This window comes from Lynx canadensis, chromosome A2, assembly GCF_007474595.2.
Source record: "Lynx canadensis isolate LIC74 chromosome A2, mLynCan4.pri.v2, whole genome shotgun sequence".
Taxonomy (NCBI): Eukaryota; Metazoa; Chordata; class Mammalia; order Carnivora; family Felidae; genus Lynx; species Lynx canadensis.
In genome coordinates, this window is record NC_044304.2 from 111,169,424 (window position 1) to 111,193,436 (window position 24,013).

At 33.2% G+C, this 24,013-nt stretch overlaps 1 protein-coding gene across 1 annotated transcript in view; it reads left to right on the forward strand.

The window, feature by feature from the left end:
- HDAC9 (histone deacetylase 9) overlaps positions 1–24,013 on the forward strand; it is a 741,574-nt gene that overhangs the window by 664,899 nt on the left and 52,662 nt on the right. The window contains exon 23 of the mRNA XM_032592422.1: positions 2,409–2,542. Within this exon, the coding sequence (XP_032448313.1) occupies positions 2,409–2,542 (134 nt within the window). The remainder of the gene's footprint in view (positions 1–2,408; positions 2,543–24,013) is intronic.

A 24,013-nucleotide genomic window follows, 5' to 3' on the forward strand; every position in this document is an offset into this window, starting at 1 on the left:
CTATACTGGAGGAAATTTCAAAAGAAATAAAAAGGGAAAAACTATTTTTTTCCATGCAGAATTTGTAATCAAGTTTTGGAGTCCACATTTACAATAATTGTGCATTAAAAAGAGGCCCTTTAATCTAAGAATTTAAATTGATTCTAGCTGATGGTATCCCAGCCATCCAGTAGAAGCAAACAAAATCACACTCAACCCACGTTTCAAAAATAAATATCAAGTTCAATTAAGGCTTCAAAAACTTCTCACATAGGAAGTTCCAGTGTATATGGGCTCAAAAAAAAAAAAAAACACCTCAAAACACAGAAGAGAGAGAATTAAGACATGAGGGTGAATCATCAGAAAAATAAATAGTAAGACTAGGCCCTAAAGACTTTGAATAACAGATACAGGATATATAATAATAATGGGTAAAGAAATAGAATGAAGAAATGAGCAAAGACTAACAAACTATAAAAATAACTAAGAAGTTATGAAATCTAACCAAATAGAACATCTGTAATTGAACAACATAATCACTGAAATGAAAATACCAGTATAAATGTTAAACAGCAGGTTAGACACATCTGGAAAAAGAAAGGCTAGAAAGTAGATCTAAAATTAAATACCTCTAATGCAGCCCAGAAAGAGACATACACAATATGAAAGAAACCTACGAGACATTGAGGATATAATGACCAATAACCACATATATCTAATTGGAATTCCAAATAGGAAATAAATAACATTATTTCAATAAATTTGAACAATTAAACAAATTTCTAGAAAAATGTAACTTATGAAGATATAAAAAGCATGAGTAGCCCTATAATCTCCAAAACATTTTTTTTTCAATAGTTAAAAATCTTCCTCAAAGAAAACACAAAACTCAAATGGTTTTACAGAAGATTTCTACCCAACTTTCTAGAATGAGATCATGGAAAAAGGGGGTCCCAACCACATCAAAATTCAACATGGTCAATACAGGAGTGCAAAATTATAGATTAACCCCATTCATGAACATAGGTGAAAAAATCCTAAACAAATCACTAGCAAAACAAATCCAGCTGTGTACAAAACAGATAATTACATCATAACCAAGTTTATTTTGCTTTATAAATTTAATGATGGCTTAATATTAATAATATTAATGTTACAACACTATGAAATTATAGGAGGAAAAACATCTCATTGTCATGTAAATAATTAAATTTAACACCTATTTGTAATAAAAACTTTAATTCAAAGTAGAAATAGAAAGGTCCTTCCTGAAACTGAATGAAACCGCAATACGATACCATGATTCATTCACTTACTTGGTAAGATATACCAAATATTGGCAAAGATGTGACTGAACTGGAATTTTTATATACACTGCTTCTCAGAGTGGGGATTGATTATATAGCATTTTACAAATAATCTGGTATTATTTAGCAGATTTTGAGCCATAGAGATTTCACTCCACTGTTGCACTTGTGAACCACAAGAGTGATATAAGAACATTCATAGAGGCATTGTTTGTAATAATAAAACACTGCGGTGTTGTAATAACAAAAATGCTAATATCTGTCATCAGGAGATTGGGTAAATGAATTCTTGTATACGCATAATATGACCTACTCGACAGGAAAGAGTTATAGCTACATTTGTCAACAGAGATGAGCTAACAAGATATTGTATGAAAAGAGCAAGTTGTGAAAATAGAAAACCACTTTTATAAAGTAAAAAAAAAACAAAAAAAGCAAAAGCATTATCACCACAAATTCATGGTCCTGATTTCCCAGAAGAAGAGGAGGGATGTTAATACAATACACAAGAAGCTTCAAAAGTATTATTAACATTATTTTCCTTAAACTAGAAAGTGAGTGAACAGATGTTTTGCACATCGTTATACTTTATAATAGAGATGTTATTTTTTTAATTTATTAACTATGTAATCAAATTAATTGATTAATCATAATCAAAGGGATGTCTATAAAAATCTAACATAGTTAATTTGAGGTGATATGAAAAAATTTCCTTTTATATAATAAAGTAAAAGCAGATGATGGAAACAATAAACAAAAGTCCAGCAAATGAGATTATTGACCTTATTTACACTTGCCAAATGCTATTCAAATTTTTTATACAGGTACATATAGAATGTGTTGTGAAAGGCAGTACTGTGCACTGGTGAGCAACCAGACTGATTGCTGTAAATTTTGGTTGTGGTACTTCTTAGCTGTGGGATCTTGGATTTTGGTTCCCTCATATATAAAATATAGATAATAATAGCACGTAATTTATCAAATTATTATAAGTATTAAATGAGTTAGTCCATGGAAAGTGCTGAGAAAGGAGACACACAGAATAAATGCTCAATCAATATTAGATTCTAGTAATATTCTCTTTTGATTTAATACTCTGAAATGTTGTTTGTGTTATGGTAGGCTTTGGTCATTTGACGAAGCAATTGATGACATTGGCTGATGGACATGTGGTGTTGGCTCTAGAAGGAGGACATGATCTCACAGCCATCTGCGATGCCTCAGAAGCCTGTGTAAATGCCCTTCTAGGAAATGAGGTAAAAATCATTAAAAGTATAGTAGGGTAGGGGTAAAGGACTAGGAAATCATGCATACATAATTTTAATTTTTTTTAATCTCATGTAATCAGAAAGTGCAATGTTGCTCTTACAATTTTAAGAAAGAAGGTAAGCTTTCAGAAGTTTACATGTACTCTTGTTATATGGTATAATTTTTGTCCAGTTAATCCATGTAGCCCTTCCCTCAATCAGGTTATTTGCAAGCTTAATAAATAAGTAAAAAATAGGGATGCCTGAGTGGCTCAGTCGGTTGAGCGTCCAACTTCGGCTCAGGTCGTGATCTCATGGTTTGTGGGTTTGAGCCCCACATTGGGCTCTGTGCTGACAGCTGAGAGCCTGGAGCTATTTTGGGTTCTGTGTCTCCCTCTCTCTCTGCCTCTCCCCCACTCATGCTCTGTCTGTCTCTGTCTCTCTCTCTCTCTCTCTCTCTCTCTCAAAAATAAATAAACATTAAAAAAATTTTTTATAGCTACAAATAACCCTTGGGAAGAGAAATGCTTTGTATACTGACACAACTAAATACGCAGTGAAACACTGAAAAAGAAATAAAGAAAATTTCTCTTGAAATTTTCCATAGGATTGTGTCAGTTCAAGTAAGAAAATAAAGCTTCTTAAAAATTTTTCAGCTTTATTGAGATATAATTGGCAAACAAAACTGTAATACATTTAAAGTATACAGTGTGGGGGCACCTGGGTGGCTCAGTCGGTTGGGCGTCCGACTTCAGCTCAGGTCACGATCTTGCGGTCCGTGAGTTCGAGCCCCGCATCGGGCTCTGGGCTAATGGCTCAGAGCCTGGAACCTGTTTCGGATTCTGTGTCTCCCTCTCTCTCTGCCCCTCCCCCGTTCATGCTCTGTCTCTGTCTCTCTCAAAAATAAATAAACATTAAAAAAATTAAAAGGCAAGTACTATTACTTCAAAAAAAATAAAGTATACAGTGTGATTTGATATATGTATACATTATGAAATGATTCCCTCCATGAAATTTAGCACATTCATTACCTCACATACTTACTTTCTGGTTTTGTTTGTTTGGTGAGAACACTGAAGTTCTACTTTCTTAACAAATTTTAATTATATAATACATTATTATGAACTATAGTCATCATCTAATACATTGGATCCTCATTCCTTATTCATTTTGTAACTGAAAGTTTAAAACCATTTACTAAACTCTCCCTGTTCTCCCCATCCCTCTGGCCCCTGGCAACCACTATTCTTTGACTCTATGAGTTCAACTACTGTTTTTTTTTTTGGCGGGGGGGGGGGGGAGGTCTACATAAGTGATACCATACAATATTTTTTTCTATGTCCAATTTATTTCACCTAGTATAATGCCCTCCAGTTTTAACCATGTGGTCAAAAATGACAAATTATCTTCTTTTTAAAAAATTAAATAATATTCTATCATATGCAGATATAAATGCCACATTTTTCCACTTATCTGTTGATGGACATTTAGGTTGTTTTTGTACCTTGACTATCATAAATAATTCTGCAGTAAACATTGGAGTACAGATATCTCTTCAAGGTAGTGATTTTGTTTCCTTTGGTTGTATATCCAGAAGTGAGTTTGCTGGATCATGCGGTAGTTTTAGTTTCTTGAGGAATCTCCTACTGCTTTCCATAGTGGCTATACATCGTACCTTCCCAAAAACAGTGCGCAAAGCTTACCTGCTCTCCACATCCTCACCAGCATTTATCTCTTTTCTTTTTGTTAATGCATGAGGTAATATCTCATTGTGGTTTTGATTCGCATTTTCCTGGATTAGTGATATTGAGCACCTCTTCATATACATGTTGGCCATTTATTTATATGTCTTCTTTGGAAAAAACATCTAATTAGATCCTCTGCCCATTTTAATTGATTTATTTGGGGTTTTGCCTTTGTTTTTTGTTTTTTGGGTTTTTTTGCTATTGACTTGTATGAGTTCTTTGTATATTTTAGATATTAACCTCTTATTGGACACATGGTTTGCAAATATTTTCTCCCATTCCATAGGTTACCTTTTCATTTTATTTACCCTTGCTGAGCAAAAGCTTTTAAGCTTGGTGTAGTCACACCATCTGTTTGTTTGTTCATTGGCTTCCTTTTGTTGCCTTTACTTTTGGTGTCAGATCCAAAAAAAACATTACCAAGGCCAATGTCAAGGAGATTATCCCCTAAGTTTTCCCCTAAGAGTTTATGGCTTCAAATCTTGCATTTAAGTTTTTAATCCATTTTAAATTTATTTTTGTGTATGATATAAGATAGGGGTCCAGTTTTACTCTTCTGTGTATGGCTCTTCAGTTTTACCAATACCATATATTGAAGAGACTGTTCCTTCCCCATTGTATGTTCCCAGATATTTAGTTACAGATTAATTTACCACATGTGCATGAGTTTACTTTGGGCCCTCTCTTTTGTTCCATTAATCTGTGTATCTGTTTCTAATGCTAGTAGCATTGATTACTTACAGTATACTCGAAATCAAGAAGTATAGTGACTCCAGCATTATTATTCTTTCTCAAGATTTCTTCATCTCTCTGGGGTCTTTGTGATTTCATATGAGTTTTAGGATTGTTTTTTCTATTATTGTAAAAAATGCCTTTTGATAAGGGTTTCATTGAATCCATAGATTGCTTTGAGCAATATGAACATTTTAATAATATTAACTCTTATCCATGAGCGTGGGATATCTTTCCATTTATTTGTGTCTTCTTCAATTTCTTTCATCAATATCTTACAGTTCTTGGTGTATAGACCTTTCCTTGGATACATTTATCTCTGAGCGTTTTATTGTTTGTGATGCCATTGCAAATGGGATTGTTGTATTTCTTCTTCAGATAGTTCATTGTTAGTATATAAATCTGATTTTTTAATGTTGATTTGCATCCTGCAACTTTACTGAATTTATTAATTCTAATAGTTTTATGGTGGAATATTTAGGGTGTTCCATACATATTGTGTTATCTCTGAGTAGAGACAATTTTACTTCTTTTCCAATTTGGATGCCTTTTATTTCTTTTTCTTGCTTATTTGCTTTTACTATGTTGTAGATTGTAGTTACTATGTTGAATAAAAGTAGCAAAAGTGGGCATCCTTGTCTTTTCTTGATCTTAGAGTATGGTGTTAGCTGTGGGCTTGTTATATATACCATTTATTATGTTCAGGTATGCTCCTTCTATACTAAATTTGTTGAGCTTTTTTAATCATGAAAGGATATTGAATTTTGTCAAATGCTTTCTATGAATGTATTGAGATGATCATATGACTTTTATCTTTCATTTTGTTAATGTAATGTATCACAATGTAATTTATCACAACCTATAAAGATAGGTTGTCTGTTGAGATCTTCCTTTTTTTATTGATGTAATCATTTGTCACTATAAATATCCCTCTTAGAACTACTTTTGCTACATCCCGTAAGTTTTGGTGTGTTGTTTCCATTTTCTTTTGTCTCAAGATTTTTTGAAATTTCTGTTTTGATTTCTTTGACCCATTGGTTGTTCAGGAGCATGTGGTTAAATTACCACGTATTTGTGAATTTTCAATATACTTGGAATGTGGGATGATTTCGGTCTTTTAAAATTTGCTAAGACTGGTTTTATGGCCTAATACATGATTTGTCCTAGAGAATGTCCCATATGTGCTTGAGAAGAATGTATTTGCTGCTGCTATTGGATAAAATGTTTTGTATATGTCTGTTAGGTCCACATGGTCTAACACGTAAAGTCTATTGTTTCTATATTGGTTTTCTGTCTGGCTGATCTATCCATTATTGAGAGTGGGGTATTAAAGTCCCCTAATATCATTGTATTTTTGTCTGTGTCTTTCTTTACATCTGTTAATATGTGCTTTATAAGTTTACTTCTTCTATGTTGGGTGCATAAATATGACAATTGGTATATACTCTTGATGAATTGACCCCTTTGTCATCATATAATGACCTTCTTTTTCTCATGTTACAGTTTTTACCTTACAGTTGTTTTTGTTTTTGTTTTTGTTTTCTGATACAAGCAAACCTACCCCTGCTTTCTTCTCATTTTCATTGGCATGGAATATCTTCCTATCTCTTCATTTTCAATCTCTGTGTACTTAAAACTGAAGTGATTCTCCTGTAGGTAGCATATAGTTAGGTCTTATTTTGTATTTATTCAGCCACTCTGTGTTTTTTGATTAAAGAATTTAGTCCAATAAATTTAGCTGCATAAATTTATGCAGGCTTCCTTTTGCCATCTTGTTTTTTCTGACAGTTTTGTAGTTCCTTTCTTCTTTTCATACTGTCTTTCTTCGTGAATTGATGACTTCCTGTAGTGGTATGTTTTAATTTCTCTTTCTTTCTCTTTTGCATACTTCCGTAGGCTTTTGCTTTGTCATTACCATGAGGCTTGCAAAAATCTTATATGTATAATTGTGTATTTTAAGCTGGTAACATCCTAACTCTAATGTATACAGAAACTCTACATTTTAAACTCGCCTCCCATGATTGTTTTTGATATCATAATTTATAGCTTTTTATATTGTGTATTCTTTAACAAGTTATTGTAGTTATAGCTATTTTTAATACTTTTTTCTTTTAACCTTTACACTTGAGTTTTAAGTGATTTCCCTCTGTCATTATAATATTAGAGTATTCTGAATTTAATTATGTATTTGCCTGTATCAGTGAGTTTTATACTTTCATATATTTTTAGGTTACTAATTAGCATTCTTTCGTTTCAGCTTTGAAGAACTCAATTTAACATCTCTTATAAGGGCAATCTAGTGATGATGAATACTTCCGTTTTTTATTGTAAATTTGTATCTGTCCTTCAATTCTTAATGACAGCTGTGTTGGGTAGAATATTTTTGATCAGCAGTTTTTTCGTACTGCAATTTGAATATATCGTCCAATTTCTTTCTGGTCATCAAGTATTGTGCAGAAAAATCCACTAATAATCTTAACGAGACTCCCTATCTGTGACAAGTTGCTTTTCTCTTGCTGTTTTTAAGAATCTCTCTTTGTTTTTAACTTTTGACAACTTTATGTGACTTGGTGTTGATCTCTTTACATCCATCTAATTTGATACTCTTGGGATTTCTATATTTGAATGTCTGTTTCTCTCCCCAGGATAGTTTTTAACCACTATTTCTTCAAACAAGCTTTCTGGCCATTTCTCTTCTCCTTATGGAACTCCTATAATGTATATGTTGATTTGCTTGATGGTGTTCCATAAGTCCTTTAAGCTATCTTTACTGTTTGCATTCTTTTTTTTTTCTTTTTGCTTTTTTGACTGGGTGAATTTCACTGCCCTATCTTTCAGTTCACTGATCTTTTCTTCCATTTGATCTAGTCTGCTCTTGAATATTTCTGTTGATCTTCTTTGATCACTTTGTTCATGTGTTGTTGTCCTCACTTCAATGACCATCTTCACAGCTGTTATTTTGAATATTCTGTGGGGTAAATCTTATCTCCATTTCATTAGGATCAGTTTCTCGAGTTTGTCTTCTTTTGTTTATAATATATTCCCCTGTTTCTTCCTTTTCTTTAACTCTCTTTGTTGGTTTCTGCACATGAGGTAAAACGTCCACCTCTCCTAGTCTTGACAGAATGGTCTCTTGTAGGAGATGAACTTCATCAATCAGCTCAGCCCAAGCTCCTTGTTACTTCTTAAGCCTTTGTGATTGTTCAAGCCACAGTCTTTGTTGTTAGTGGCTCCCCTTAGTTGACAATATGCCAAGATCTATCAGTGTCCCTAAGGTAAGGATCACAGTCAGCACCTACATTTAGGTTAAATAGAAGCTAGATCCATAGATAGCAGCTGGGAAATTGTGTAGTCAAACCCCTTCCAGGGAGACACTGTGAAATGAACATTTTTGTCTGTTCTCTCTGTGCTGAGCCTGGGTGTATAGACATGGGGGTGGAGATGGGCAGTGCTCCTATGCCTATTTAAAAACTCCTTATTTGTTTGCTGTAGTCCCCAGGGACTCATGAACACAGGTACTCTTTGCTCTCAGAGCTACATGATTTAGGGGCCCATTATTTGGGTGAGAGCCATAAAAGTTGGGGTGCTAGATGTGTGAATAGACTCCTTCCAGAGAGACAATGGTTACTTGGTTTTATTGTTGGAGGGAACCAGAGGGAGAAGGCAGGAGAAATGCCTAACCAGCATTTTTAGGCTCTAGGGAGAATCACGGTCAGCACATTGATGTGTGCTAATTAGAAATCAGATTCCTCAGGCAGCAATTTATAAAGTGTGTGGTCAAGATATTTCCAAGAAAAATGGGGAGATGGGAGATTTTTTGCGCGCTCCCTCTGTGCTGAGCCTTGGGGTATAGCTCTTCTCCCACACCTAAGAAATGTTATTTGTTTGCCGTATCCTGTGGGACTCATAAACACAAGCCCTGTTGACATTCAGAGCTACATGTTTGGGGACCCCATTCTATAGGTGGGAGCCTTAAAAGTTGGGGTTTTGGATGTGTGGTCCAAACCACTTATTTCTCAGGAAAAGCTGGGAGTTGGGGGTTCCCTCCCAATTGTATGGTGCTGTGTTGGTCGTGGGGTTTATGGTGAAGGTATATCTCAGTCTTTCCTACCCATTTGGATGGGGTATTTTCTCATTTGGTCAGTGCATAGGAGTCATACAGCTAGTTTCTGGATTTCTCTCAGAGGGAATTGTTCCATGTACAGATGTACATTTGATGCATCCATGGAATGATGGGAAATTTAGGAGTCTCCTATATCACCATTTGGTCTGGAGTTTTAAAAACCTTGACAACCTTTTTCTGTTTATTTATGAATTCTCTAGGCTAAGAGATATTATTCCCATCTTAGAGATGGTGATAATGAGTCTCAAACAGGTTGGAGAAATCCTTTCAAAGTCATGCAGCTAGAATGCATTAGATCCAAATTTTGAACTTGAATTTGCATTGCCAAACATGATTTTTTTTTTTTCTTTCACATTATGTGACTAAATTGCAACATATTTTTCTGATTACTCTGTAGACATCAGATCACATTACATTTAGGTTCACTTTCAGATTATGGCAAACTTTTGAACTAATTAATTGCAAGTCAACAAATATTTCAGTTTATATATATTCCTTAATGTTACCAATTCTTTTTATTTATAGTGAATGTTTACAAGTGTTAAGACTGTTTTAGGTTTTACTTTCTTTCATGAACTTGCAATGTGACTACTTAAGAAATAAACATATACCAAATATTTTTTTAAATCTGTCATGTATATTACTTTTAACAGTAACTTAAGCTTTTGCCTGTAGTATTTATGAAGGGGAAAAAAGTATTTTCTCATCTGCCTGCTGAACATGCAAGTTTTATTGTCATCATTATCTTACAAGTCTGTAGTGCTTCACCTTGATTATTGTGCCATATTTATTGAGATAAATATGTACATTTTTTTTATTTTAAGGAAAATATGAGAAAGAAAGCTTGAGCACTCTTTAAGTCTTTTCTCTATTGTATAATTTTAGATAAGACAATAACCCAAAAGATGTAGCTATCTAATGATTAGTGTTCTTATTAGTAGATTGTTATTTCAGATCACACATAGTTCAGAGTGTCTAATATTTTCTAAATATTAGTCTTTCTGAGTTTCCTATGAACAAATAATGTCAAAAATAATGTTTGGGTGTTTATTGTATTAAAGGCTTATCAGTCATTGTTGAGCTGCCCTATGCCTACCAGAAAACATATTTTGCATATTCACCTTTAGTCACAGCTTACTTATTTGATTTTAAATGTGGAAACATTTTAGAGAAGCAGACTGGTTTTAATATTTACATTATAAAGGCTTATGCCAGATGTGCAGAAAGTCACAGTAGGTTGTGGATTGTGGCTCCATGGATGATTGACCTGCCTAGAAAGAAATGTTACCCAGTTGCAAAAGCCAACTATTTTTCCAACTATGTGAAAGGAAATTATGGATTTCACTGGCTCTCTTTGAGCACATCCATTCAAATGAAATTCTGTTTCTTTGTGCTGGTAATCACTACACTTGGCCTACTTTATTCTTCCAAGGGAGGATTACCAATGAGAATGGAATAATTTTTTTTTTTTTTTTGGTGGTCTCTTTCTTTAAGAGAGGACTCTGTTTCAGAACATATTGAAGTCCATTGTGTGGAGTTAAATGGTTGTGTTTTGTACCTTCCTTCCACTGCTGGACCTTTTGACCAGGATAGGATATCTTTGGTCATTTTATTATACGAGCTATCCCTAGAGATCAAATAGATTGTTTTCATATAGCAGTTAGTGACACTAGAACAATGTCCCCTAATTTAAAGTTTGAGATTTATTCTCAAACTTTTCTATACCCTTTCTCTGCATTTTTAGAAAGACCAGGCTTAAGATCGAGGAAAGGATAAAAATGTCATTGGTCAATCTCAAACATGACCATATGGATGTATAGGTACTAAAAATTCCAGTAAACAATGACTGAAATGCTTTTTTTCAGCTATATTAACTCTTTAATCAACTATAATATCTGGATGTCTTATAGTGAATTTGATTTAATTATTATAATACCTTAAATATTACCTTGTCTTTTTTCATTGGTTATTTTTAATTGCATAAGCACAATCTAAAATTTGTGTATTATGAGCTAAGGGAAAACAAATTTAAATAATCTGTGGTTTTCTGTACTTTTTCTATTGAGAATTCTTCAGAGTATAAATGAAATTATAAATTTCCCACAAGATTCTTTAAGGGAAACAGATGGATTTGGTGTATTGAACTTTGAAAGGTAAATTTTGGTGTGTCATGTCTATCAGTATGCAGAGGAACAAAGCTTAGGGAAAGAAGGATTTTTTTTAATGAAAATGGAAGAAAAATACATGTGTGTTGTGCATTATAATTCATTTGAAAAAAGGAAATGAAAACGTAATACTTGAAACAACTTTAGAAACAAAGAGTTCTTCTCACTTTCATTGACAATATAATTTATAATCCAAGGTCTGGCTTTCTATATATTTTTCAGTTCAGAGGTCATCATGACTAACAGCATGACTGCATTGAAGTTTTAGATTTCATTCTTTTAGAAAAAGCAATATATAATAAGGCATATTGCATGTACCTCACCATTTTGAAAAGTGCATACATGTAGTTTTCACAATGGTTTTACATAGTAAAGTCTAGGTAAGAAAATTTTTAAAAAAATCTTTCAGTTACCAATTATTGCAATTTCAAATCCCAATTTCCCTCCAAACTCCCTTTTCAAGTGATTAATAGGGCAATTATAACTTATTATCTGGGATTTCACTTTTACAAATAGCAAAATATAGTAAAGCTTGAGCTTAAAACATTGGCAGAACCTACTTTGGCTTCTCAACACTGAACATGAAATTGAACTCAAATTAGGAAGGTCAAGAAGGGCCATTTTGAAGGACTCTGCACTTTGTCAGATGTATTTATTCATGTGCAGAGGATTAGAATTCATAAACATTTTGCCAGTTTTTTGAATGCTGTTTCTTTTCCTTGTTGTTCTTGGCCAAGCCATGTCAATACAGCAAAATGCTGCTTCGTATGACTTATTATCAGTAGAATAATATGTATTACATAACCCAAAGGAATTATAAAATCAGCAGGAACTCTTGGCCTGCATCTTAGTGTAAATATATAGATGGGTACCAAAAAACTTGATTTTTAAAAAATTAAGTTATCTGAGTGATGCAACCAAAATAGGTATTTTTCTTTTTAAATATTTTTATTATGAAAGTGATCTAATTAGCAAAATGCCTTTTAGCTATTCTTTAAAGAAATAGGCACAAGGTCAATCAAAATAATATACTATTGGATTAAAGCTAATTTGAGCATGGTACAGAAAATTCCTTGAGGCAACAGATTTTGAAGACCTACCAGAAGTCCATTTTTTTCTTTTTCTTGGCAAAGTTCAGAATTTAGACTTATCAATCCAATCAGTGTATGATGAATATTTTTTAACTTCAATGAAGCACTTAAAAACACTAGCTTGGGGTTTGCAAGAAACAGAAGTGACTATCTAAATGAGAAGAATCCGGTTGCTTGAAATGGCATCAGTGATCCTTATGAAAATAGTTACATCATTTTTAGAATTAGTAATAGAAACATCTGCGAGGTTCTCAGAGAAACTGATTTTGGTAGGTTCTCAGAGAAACTGATTTTGGTACTCTGCATTTGTGCTGGCTAGCAAACAATGGCACAGTTACTTTGAGGCCAGATTTGCCTACTGTTATGCAAAGCCAATTAACAGCACCCTGGGTTGCTTCCCCTGAAAGAAATTTCCCCAAAAGGTGAGAAAAGCTTAAGCCCTTGGCATTCCTATGGAATCTAAAACAAAAACATTGAAAAACTTCAGGCAGGTAAAAGAAAGGAGAGGACATATTGGAGGAAGAGCCTTGGGTAGTAAGTTGAAAACAGGGCCATTAAAAGGCCACCTGTCAAAACAGAATAAATGACAGTTTTAAGCTTGTTAGATTAAAAAAAAAAAAAAAAAACAAATTGCTGTAGACATGGAAGCTGTTGGGATGATGCAACAGCCTCTGGTATTAAAGGTTCACCATTTATATTTGAGTCTATGGCAATTTTTTTCTTTCTTCTTTTTTAAAAATGTTTTCTTATTTGAGTACAGTTGACAAACAATGTTAACCTTAGTTGCAGGGGTGTAACATAGTGATTCAGCTTCTCTATATGTTATGCTGTGCTCACCACAAGTGGAGCTACTATCTGTCACCATAAAATGCCATCAAAGTATCAATTATAGCTTTTTTAAAATCCATTAATATCGAGGAGGAAGGGGGGGCGGGGGAAGCGGCCGGAAGAAAGAAGGGGGCAGGCAGGGGGAAGAAGAGAGAGAGAGAAAGGGAGGAAAGAAAAGAGAAAGAGGAAAGAAAAGGGAGGGGAGAGAGGGCGGGAGGAAGGGAAGGACGGAAGAAGGGAAGGGAGGAAGGAAGGAAGAAAGGAAGGAAGGAAAGGAAAAGGGAAAGGGAAAGGTCCCTTTCCTTCCCTTCCCTTCCCTTCCTGTCTTCCTCTCTCTCTCCTTTTCTTTTTCTCCTTTCTCTTCTTCTTCATAATAACTGCTGTCTCCTGTCGAGTAGGCTCAGCTGCTTTCATCTGACTTGGATTTCAGAAACAGTGACTACACTTAGTGGTTGTGTGTTTTCATAATCTTCCCAAGGTGACTTTTTGCTCTAAAGATGCTGAAAACGTCACTTGGACTGACTGTAGTAGGTGTTGACAACCACCCCTGAGGTGAACTTTTGAGATGGTATTGTGCAAGTTGGTCATCAGGGGTTTGTTTGCTTTAGATTTTGAATAAAGAAGTAGTGTTGCCATCTTTTCATCCTTCAGATTATGTATGACTGACTCCATTGGGGAATTGGTGTGAATCTGGCAAAGCCTGCAAGCTCTTAAATTGTTGGAATTCATGAGTAGAGAAAGGGAGAATTGAATACAGGGACGCTGTATGATAATACAGAACAATGTTTTTTCCATGGTTTTCTCTTAGATTATGAAACATATCCATGCTCTGAAAGGGAATGTATGAATAATCTAAAGAGAATAAAAATGTTTTGGAAAATAATATTTGAAGATACTTTCCATTGTAGATATCTTGCATTTCTTGTATTTACAAGGCTTATGAGAAATGGAGCCAAAGTGATAGGTGGATTTTTTTGTTTGTTTATCTTTTTTAGCAAATGCCAAATAAAGGAGAAGTTATCTGGATAATTCAAAACTCCATCGTGTACATCTCACATATTGTTTGTCTTTAGGCTTTTCAGAAGGTGTTAAAAGGAATGTGAGCTGGAAACCTAGATACTTCAGAGGGTTCTGATTACCAATAAAAGAGAGAAAGCATTTCTTTTCAGTGGTGAAACAAACATGTTATGGCATTCATTTATCTGCCCTTTCATTCATTAGTCTTTTATTGGACATATATTTTATTTCCAAAACTTCTAATACAAATAAAAGTAAAAGCAATACAAACAAAATACTTTGGGAATATAATATAGGACCCTTTGTTTTTAACTATGAGGATGGAGAAATATTTTAATAGATATTATAATAGATATTAACCTTTCTTGGACTTGAATAAAAATGAGATTTTGGCAAGCTAAAACCAAAGGAAAGGATTTATCTCTTGTAGTAAAAATACATAGATAAAGACATTAAGACTTCTTAGAATTGTGGGTGGTTCTGTTTTGGGTTTGTTTGTTTTGGGCACTGGAGAGGCTACTTTGAGTGGAATAAAAGTAAATAATGAGGCTGGATCAGTAGAATGGAATAAGATAAGGAACTGGAATTTCTGTGGAAAATATGGGAGAATTGAACTAATAAGCCCCATGCTGGGGGGTAAAATAATGACAGAACTGTGTATGATTTTTCAAGAAAGCATACTCTTATACAAGAAAAAAAAATCATTAAGGAGATAATCATTAGGAAGAGTTTTCCCCTGATTATCAATAAACAAAATAATAGTCTATCAGTGATATGTTAGAGCTGGCTTTCAGTGGCTTGTGAGAGCTAATTGTGTGTGTATCTCTACTCAATCCTGAGTTCAGTGACATCACACTGGTATCTTGAAATAGGCCTTGGTGGGAATATTTTCACCATGGAATTCAGCAAATGCTACAAATTACAGCTATTTCTGTTAAACATTTGCCAGCACACCACTGCTACATGATGTGAAGCAGGTCTTCTTAGCAGAAAATTGACATTTGGAAAAGAGTATAGTACAAATCGCTTTACTAAACAACAACAACAAAAATTTAAGGAAAAGCAGTTTAAAAACATGTAAATTAAAGAAGAGAAAATTTTAAAAACACATGAGTAGGAAGAAAACTAAAGATCAAGGACAGTAAAACAGGAGGACTTACCAAGTATAACTATCAAATTTCAACTTATTTGAAAAACAGGGGCAAGGAAACAAGATTTTTGGCATGTAGAATGAACTAAGCCTTCTTTATAAAAATTAATGTCTAAACAGTGGACATTGTGTTAGGAAACTACACATAAAGCACTGAGAAAACTTGCTTTCAATGTTATTGAAACTTCATCTTAATACGTACCTTTAGGTACATAGTTTGAAATGTTTTCTCATTGTATCTATAACCTTATGTCAAGGCTTAAAAATATTGATAGTATAAATTATCCAACTAATTACATTCCTTATTCTTTCCAATAGACTACTATGCCTCCTTTTTACCTTTAAGTTCATTTTTAACTCTTTAGCTAGTTCTTGCTGTAGGTGTTTAAGTATACCATTAAGTCCAAATTTGCTGTGGTTGAGTGTCATAGAAACTGTGGGATACTATTCAGATATGACAGTGAATAGAGGCATCTGTTCATAGTCTTCCTTCTTCCATTCATTAGCTGATATATTTTGTCATGGTAGTTTGGGATGAAATTCAGTAAATAGTGCGATAACATCAGGAATAATCTCAGAATCTAGCCTTCTTGTCCCTTTTATTTTATTCAAGTAATCCTTTAATATTTCATGTGGGCTCCATGGCCATGACTGTACCCTTTGTTTCTTGGTTCTCCAGATACTCTCATAAGACTCGTTAGATTTATATCACTCCTCTTGGCCAGAGATGTTTCTTTATTGCTATGTGATGTCATCCACATGTAGGTAGGGTGCAGGCAGACTCAATCTGAATAATCTCAGTAATCTGTCAGTGTAGTAACTTGATTATCAATGGAATCCATCCTGATTGACTTTTTTTTTCAATCTTTTTGGTCAAAGATTTTAATGACTTCAAATCAATAAAGAGGATTATTTTGAGAATGACTCATGAATCACAATATGGATAAAATTATAACCAGATTTACTTAAGCAATCAAATTAAACATATACAACTAATTGAAGACATCTCCAAGACAATTATTTAAATGAAAGTTGAGTTTTAACTACCATTCCCTCCTCACTAGGGAATTGATAATAGTTCATCAACATGGAAGGTCAGATCTATATGGCAAACTGCTTCCCTTATCCTCTTGGTCTTGATCACTATATTCTTCCAAAGTTTCACAATATTTTTCATCCTGACACTGAACCCTTTCTAATTTTTTTCTGTGTTGCTTTGCATGTTACAGTGGGTCTTTCAGTCCCTTTGTAGGTAAATTTGTAGCCTGTATCTAAGAATATAAATTATTTTTCCTGAAATACCTACAATCTCACCTTTTTACTTAAATGCAAGATAATATGTAGAAAAAAATATGGAGTTAACAAACAGATTTATTCCCCTATTCTTTTATGTCAGAAAACATATTGTCTTTTTAAAATGTTTTTTGATTGTAAAATACAATATTCAGAAAACTGTATAAGGTATGAATGCACAACTCAATGAAATACCACTAATCAAGCACATATATCACCACCAACCGAGTGAAGAAATAAAATAATGTCAGCACTTCAGTAGACCCCATATTTTTCTTTTCCAATTAGTACTCCCCTTCTCAACACAAGATTTTAATTTACCAGTTTTTTAACTTTATATAAATGAAATCATACAATATCTATCTCTTTGTATATAACTTCTTTTGCTCAATACATGTTTATGAGATTCATTCATGTTATTGCAGCTAGCTATAGTTCATTCATTTGCATTATTATGTAGTATTATTACACTTCATAAAAGGAATATCTAAGAAAATGCCACACTTTACTTATTCTGGTTTTAATGACTATAGAGAATTTTTCCAGTTTGGGAGCCATTATGTACAATGCTATGATGGACTTTATATATATATTTATATTTATATTTATATTTATATTTATATTTATATTTATATATGTTTCTTGGTGCATTTCTTTACACATTTCTGTTGACTATATATCTAAAAGTGGTACTGCTGGGTTGTGGGATTTGTATGTGTTTAGTCTTTGTAGATAATAACAAACTTTTCCAGAGGGGTTGTCACAATTCATATTTACCAACAGCATGTGACTGTTTCGATTGTTTTACGTACTTCCAGCATTTGGTATTGTCAGTCTTTTAAAATTGTTAGACATTCTGTTGTATGTGTAATAGTTTATCGTCATGGTTTTGTCTTGCCAAAATACTAATGAAGTAAAGCAGATCTCCATCTACTTTTTGATTATGTGTATATTCTGTTTTTGAAGTACCTTTTGTCCACTTTCAGACTGTCATTTTTCTTACTGATTTGAGCAGTTGTTTATGGATTCTACTGTTGGTTTCATGTGGTGAAATACCTTGTCTATTTACCCTTGTAATTGTGCCCTTTGAAAAATAAAAATAATTTTAATGTATAATCTGGCATTTCCTTTATGGTTAGCTCTTTTGTATTCTTTCAAAGTTTTCTTTGTGTATAGCCAAAGCTGTGTAAATACTCTCCTTTTTCTTTCCTTAAAGCTTTATTTTTGACTTCAACATTTAGCTGCATAGTCCATCGGGAATTGAACGTCTATATAGCACGAAGTAGAAGTTAAATTTTTGTATGTGTGTGTGTTTTTAATGTGAATTAAAAGTTGATCCTGCACCGTTTATTGAAAAGACCATCTATTCCTTATGGCTGAGCATTAGTATCTTTGTCTGTGTATTCATAGAGATGCTATTGTATTCCATAGGTCTGTTTGTCTATCCTTTTGACAGTACTATACTGCCTTCACTACTATAGTTTCATAAGAAATCTTGATATCTGGTAGAACAAATCTCACATTTATTTTTTGTCTTCAACACAGTCGTGGCTACATTTGTCCCTTCTGTGTTTTTATATAAAATTTTAGAATCAGCTTGTGCAGTTCCACAAAAGACATAAATGGATTTCGTTTGCCAATAAGAACAAAAGATTACCACATTATAATTAAAAAGTGCTGTTTAAAAAGGAACACTTGTTATAATATAATAATAAAGTTTAAATATAAAAAGAAAAATTAAACTACAGAAATTAACTGAAATAAAGCTTATGTGGCTATATTAATATCAGGTAAAGTGGACTTTAAGACAAAAAAATGAAGTAGAGATAGAGATGCTTCATGGTAGTAAAATATTCTATTAACTGAGAAGATGAAACAATTCAAAAGTAATGTATCTAACAATTCAGGTTCAAAACATATCAGGCAAAAATTGAAAAAAGCAAATGGAAAAATAATCAAAACCAGAATCATAATGACATTTTAATATACTTCTCTGAAACTGATTGAGAAAGAAGATAATAAAAGAGGGTGTTATGTAGATTTAAATGCTTTCATAAACTTGCCCTAATTGAAATATATATAATAGGCCATACCCAATAATTGCAGAAAATCATTCTTTTCAAGGACACTTGTAATGTTTTCAAGAACAAACCATATTTGGGGACATAAAGCAAATTTCAATAAATTTCAATTGAATTCATATAGACTATAACTTCTTACCATAGTGAAATTAAACCAGAATCAATATTACATAATACAAACAAATGGAAACACAATCTATGGTTATGGATTAGAAGACCTGATATTGTTAAAATGTTCATACTTCCCAAAGTGATCAGCATATTCAGTGCAATCCATATCAAAATCCCAATGGCATATGTTACAGGAATAGAAAAAAAATAAATCATATGAAACCACAACAGACCATAAATAAACAAATCAGTCGTAAAAAAGAAGAACAAAGCTGGAGTCTTCACACCTCCTGATTTCAAAATAGATTACACAGGTTGGTAATTAAAATAGTACGGCAATGCCATAAAGGTAGACTTGGAGACCAAGAGAAAGCACATAAATAAATCTACACACCTACATGGTTAACTGATTCATACATATATGGTCCCAAGAATACATATTGGAGAAAGAGTAATCTCTTGAACAAATGGTGGGAAAACTGGTATGTATTTATAAAAGAATGAAACTGGACCCTTATCTCATATACAAAAATAAACTCAAAATATATTAAGATTTGAATGTAAAACCCAAAACTGTAAAACTCCTAAAAGAAACCAGGGAAAGTTTCATGACTTTGGTCTTGGCAGTGATTTCCTGGATATGACACCAAAAGCACTGGCAACAAAACCGAGAATAAACAAGAGTATCAGATTAAAAAACTGTACAGCAAAAGAAACAATCAACAGAGTGTAAAGGCAATCTATGGAATTGGAAAAAATATTTGCAAACCATATATCTGATAAGGCATCTAAAAAATATAAGAACTTTTAACACTATGGACTAAGGACTTGAACAGAAATTTCTCCAAAGAAGACATATACTGGCCACAAAGTATATGAAAAAATGTTAATGTCACTAATCATCAAGAAATGCAAGTCAAAACCACACGGAGATGTCACCTCACATCTGTCAGTATGACTATTATCAAAAATGGCACAAAGATGAGTGTTGGCAAGGACGTGGAGAAATTAGAACCCTTGCATGCTATTGGTGGGAATACAGAATGGTACAACTGCTCTAGAAAACAGTATACAGGGCCCTCAAAAAGTTAAATATAAAACTGCTGTATGATACAGCAAGATCAGGATCTTGAAGAGATAATAGCACTCCCACGATCATTGCAGCACTACTTACCAAGGACAAGATGTGGACACAAGCTAAATGTTTACTAAAAGATGAATGAATAAGAAAATGTGGTAAATACATATTATGGAATACTATACAGCCTTTAAAAGGAAAGAAATTTTGCAATATGTGAAACATGAATGAATCTTGAAGACATTACGCTAAGTGAAACAGTCCATTCGCAGAAAGACACATACTGCATGATTCCACTTACGTGAGGTATCTAGAATAATCGGATTCATAGACTGAGAGGGTGAATGGCGGTTGTCAGGAGTTGGAGGGAAAGATAAATGAGAGTTAGTAATCAATGAGTATAAAGTTTAAGTCAAGCAAGATCAATAAGCTCTGGTGATCTGCTCTATGTCATTATTCCTGGAGTCAACAATAATGTATTATACACTTAATTTTTTAAGTGGTTGGAATTTGTGTTAAGTGTTCTTACTACAGTAAAATAAAAGTAAGATAACAATGATGTAAAATAAAATGAAGTATAAAAACAAAACCAAAAAAAAAATTTAGTTATGTAATTTGAAATAAAAAAAACTAATTGGAAAAACTCATTTATTTGGAGATTTCAAAGTACAATATCTCATGTGCCAAAGAAATCACAGTGAGTATTAGAAAATATTTTGAGTTGAATGATTATGAAAATATGAAATACTAAAATTTGTGTCATGTATATAAAGGTGAATTTGGGGAAAATGTAAAGCTTTTAAATGTGTATATTAGAATAGAAGAAACTTTAAAATTAAAGATAGAAGTATAGAACTAAAGCAATTAGAAAATCAAAGCATGAATTAAACATGAAGTAAGCAAAAGATATGTATAGAGAAGAAATAATGAAATACAAAACAAATATATAATGTATAAGATATTCAAAACTCAAAGTTTAGGGGGCACCTGGCCGGCTCGGTTGGTTAAGCGTCCTACTTTGGCTCAAGTCATGATCTTACAGACTGTGAGTTTGAGCAGGCTCTGTGCTCACATGTCATAGTCTGCAGCTTGCTTCAGATTCTCTTGTCTCCCTCTCTGTCTGCCCCTCCCCCCTCTCACACTCTGTCTCTCTCTCTCTCTCAAAAAAAAATGAATATTAAACAAATTTTTTAAAAGGAAAAAAAAGTCAAAGTTTAGTTCTTTGAAACAATTAACAGAATTGATAGAAATCTAGCAAGACAGACAGAGAAAAGTTATGCATTACCAGTACTTGAAATGAAAAAGTAGACTTACCACAGATTCTAATGTGTGGGTTACAAAAGAATATTTAAAAAAATGTTTATGTAAAACAATTGAAATTTTATTTGAAATGGGAAATTTCTTATAAAAATATAACCTTGAGAAAACTGAATCAAGAAGACCAAAAATTTGAATGATAATATAATAATTTACAAAACTGAATCTTTTTTTAATGCTTTTATTTATTTTTGAGAGAGAGAGAGACAGAGCACAAGCAGGGGAGGGGCAGAAAAAGGAGACACAGATCCAAAACAGGCTATAGGTTCTGAGCTGTCAGCACAGCCCAACAGGGGGGACTTGAACTTGTGAGCCAGGAGATAATGACCTGAGCTGAAGTCAGATGCTTAACCAACTGAGCCACCCAGGTGCCCTCAAAATTGAATCTTTAAAGCCAAATTTACCAAGAGAAAGTACCATGGTGAACCCATATGGCTTCACCAGTGAATTCTACTATAATTTACACTGTTTCAGAGTAAGGGGGTAGGAGTAAGAACACAGCTAATTATTTGAGACCAGTATAATATGATACCCTAAACTTGAACAAACATTATAAGAAAGGAATATTATAGGAAAATTCTGCTCATAAGCATAAACAAAATTATAGCCATTCTTCAATATCTTAAAACCCCATAACAAAATTATGTTTAAGCCAGGAACATAACATAGTAACATTCCAAAATAAGTAATTATAATTCACCATATTAAGAGAATGATAAAGAAACATAACCATTTCAATAGATGCTAAAAAATCAGTTGATAAATTAAACACCCAATTATGACGTTTGACGAACTAGGAATAAAAGGAAAATTTATTAACTTGATAAAGGATATTTATAAACATTCTGTAGTTAGCATCAGATTTAAGGGTGAAATATGGGAATTTTTCTTTGAAATCAAAAACAAGGAAAAGATGGTCACTGTTACTGCTTCATTTTAACATTGCATTGGTGGTCCTAGACTGTGTAATAGGGTATGAAAAAGAAACAAAAAATAAAGTTTAAAGATAAATAAACAGATGTCTCATTATTCACAGATGATATAATTGTGTATGTAGAAAGTCTATACAAAATTACTCATTTACACATTACTGGACTTAATAACTAAGTTTCAAGAATGGTCAATTTAAGTTCAAAAATCAACTAAAACCTCAACTAAAAATCGATTACATTGATTTAAAAATGAATTATCCATTATTCCTTCTAGTCTTTCACCCTAAAACCATGCCCCAACTACAGCAGGTAACCAAGAAAACAACCTGTCCCACTTAGATATGTTAGCTCTGGAGGCCAGAATAAAGACAACCTCTTTATGTTTTCTTTCAATTAATCTTTCCTTCATTCAACATATTTTTTTAATATTTTAACGTTTATTTATTTTTGAGACAGAGAGAGAGCATGAACGGGGAGGGTCAGAGAGAGAGGGAGACACAGAATCCGAAGCAGGCTCCAGGCTCTGAGCTGTCAGCACAGAGCCCGACGCGGGGCTCGAACCCACGAACCATGAGATCATGACCTGAGCTGAAGTCGGACACTTAACCAACTGAGCCACCCAGGCGCCCCCATTCAACATATTTTTTAATGCCCGCCATATACCAGGCTATATCTTTGCCTTTAAAGGGCTCACAACAAAGTGGAAAATGACAGACGTGGCTTACTACAAAAATGTGTAGAGTAAACATGAATATTTATGTGGAAAGGAAGAACAGAAGTGGAAGCCATTTGCCCTCACAGAGAATTTTAGAAAAGATTTCACAGAGCAGACAATGTTCGTATTGGTCCTCGGATGATTTAGCAAGGTTTCACCAATTCAAATAAGGATAGGGAAAATAGAATTTAGAAGAAACAGAATAAATAAAGGCATTAAAGTGTGGAAACACTGGGCGTATTTGGGAAACATAAAAGCTAACAAGAGTAGTTAGTAGATCCTCTGCTTGATTGATGTATACATCAGTTCTCATGTACCTAATTGCAAAATCTCTGTTTAGCCTTTTCTCTGTTCAGTTCTGAATCATGAAAATAATAAAGTTGATTTTCTTGTCTCATGAATGCAGAGTAAATATTAAAACTCTTACTCAAGAGCTTCTCCAAGGATACCTTTGCCTATTTCTATAAATGCATGTTAGCCAACTAAAATGATTTTAATTAAATGGTCTGATTCTAAAGAATCTGAAAATTACTTATTTACAACATGATAATAGCCACAATTTTATGGTGTTTTAAAATAGCTGTAATACTTAGAAATTACACGATATGTGAAACTTAGCAAACATTTGAATTATATCAATATGGTATTGCCACTTTCTGTAAAAAAATATAGAAAAATAAATTTCCCTGTCACAGTCAGAAAATTTGTATAAAGAAGTTATGTAAGTAATGGTTGCGTTTAAGCTTTAGATATGCTGGATGAGAACTTCATGTGTCAAGAGGTTGTGTTAAAAATTATCTAGTGTATCTTCTTACTCCCTGATAATTATCATCACTTGATGGAATTGCTCAACAAAGATAGCATGACGGATGTGTGATATTTCCTTCATCTGCATCTGTTTTCTCTTACTATAAGTTTTGCATACAAAAGTATTGTTTTATGTAAATTACTTCCTTATTTATATTTTAATAACTCTTACTAACACTGATTAGCCTCAACAGCCAATGTTTTTGCTGTATCTTATCAGCCAAACCAAATACATAACAGAGCTTTACTGCATATTGTTAGTTTCTGTCCAAATTTAAGAAAAATGACTATTCAT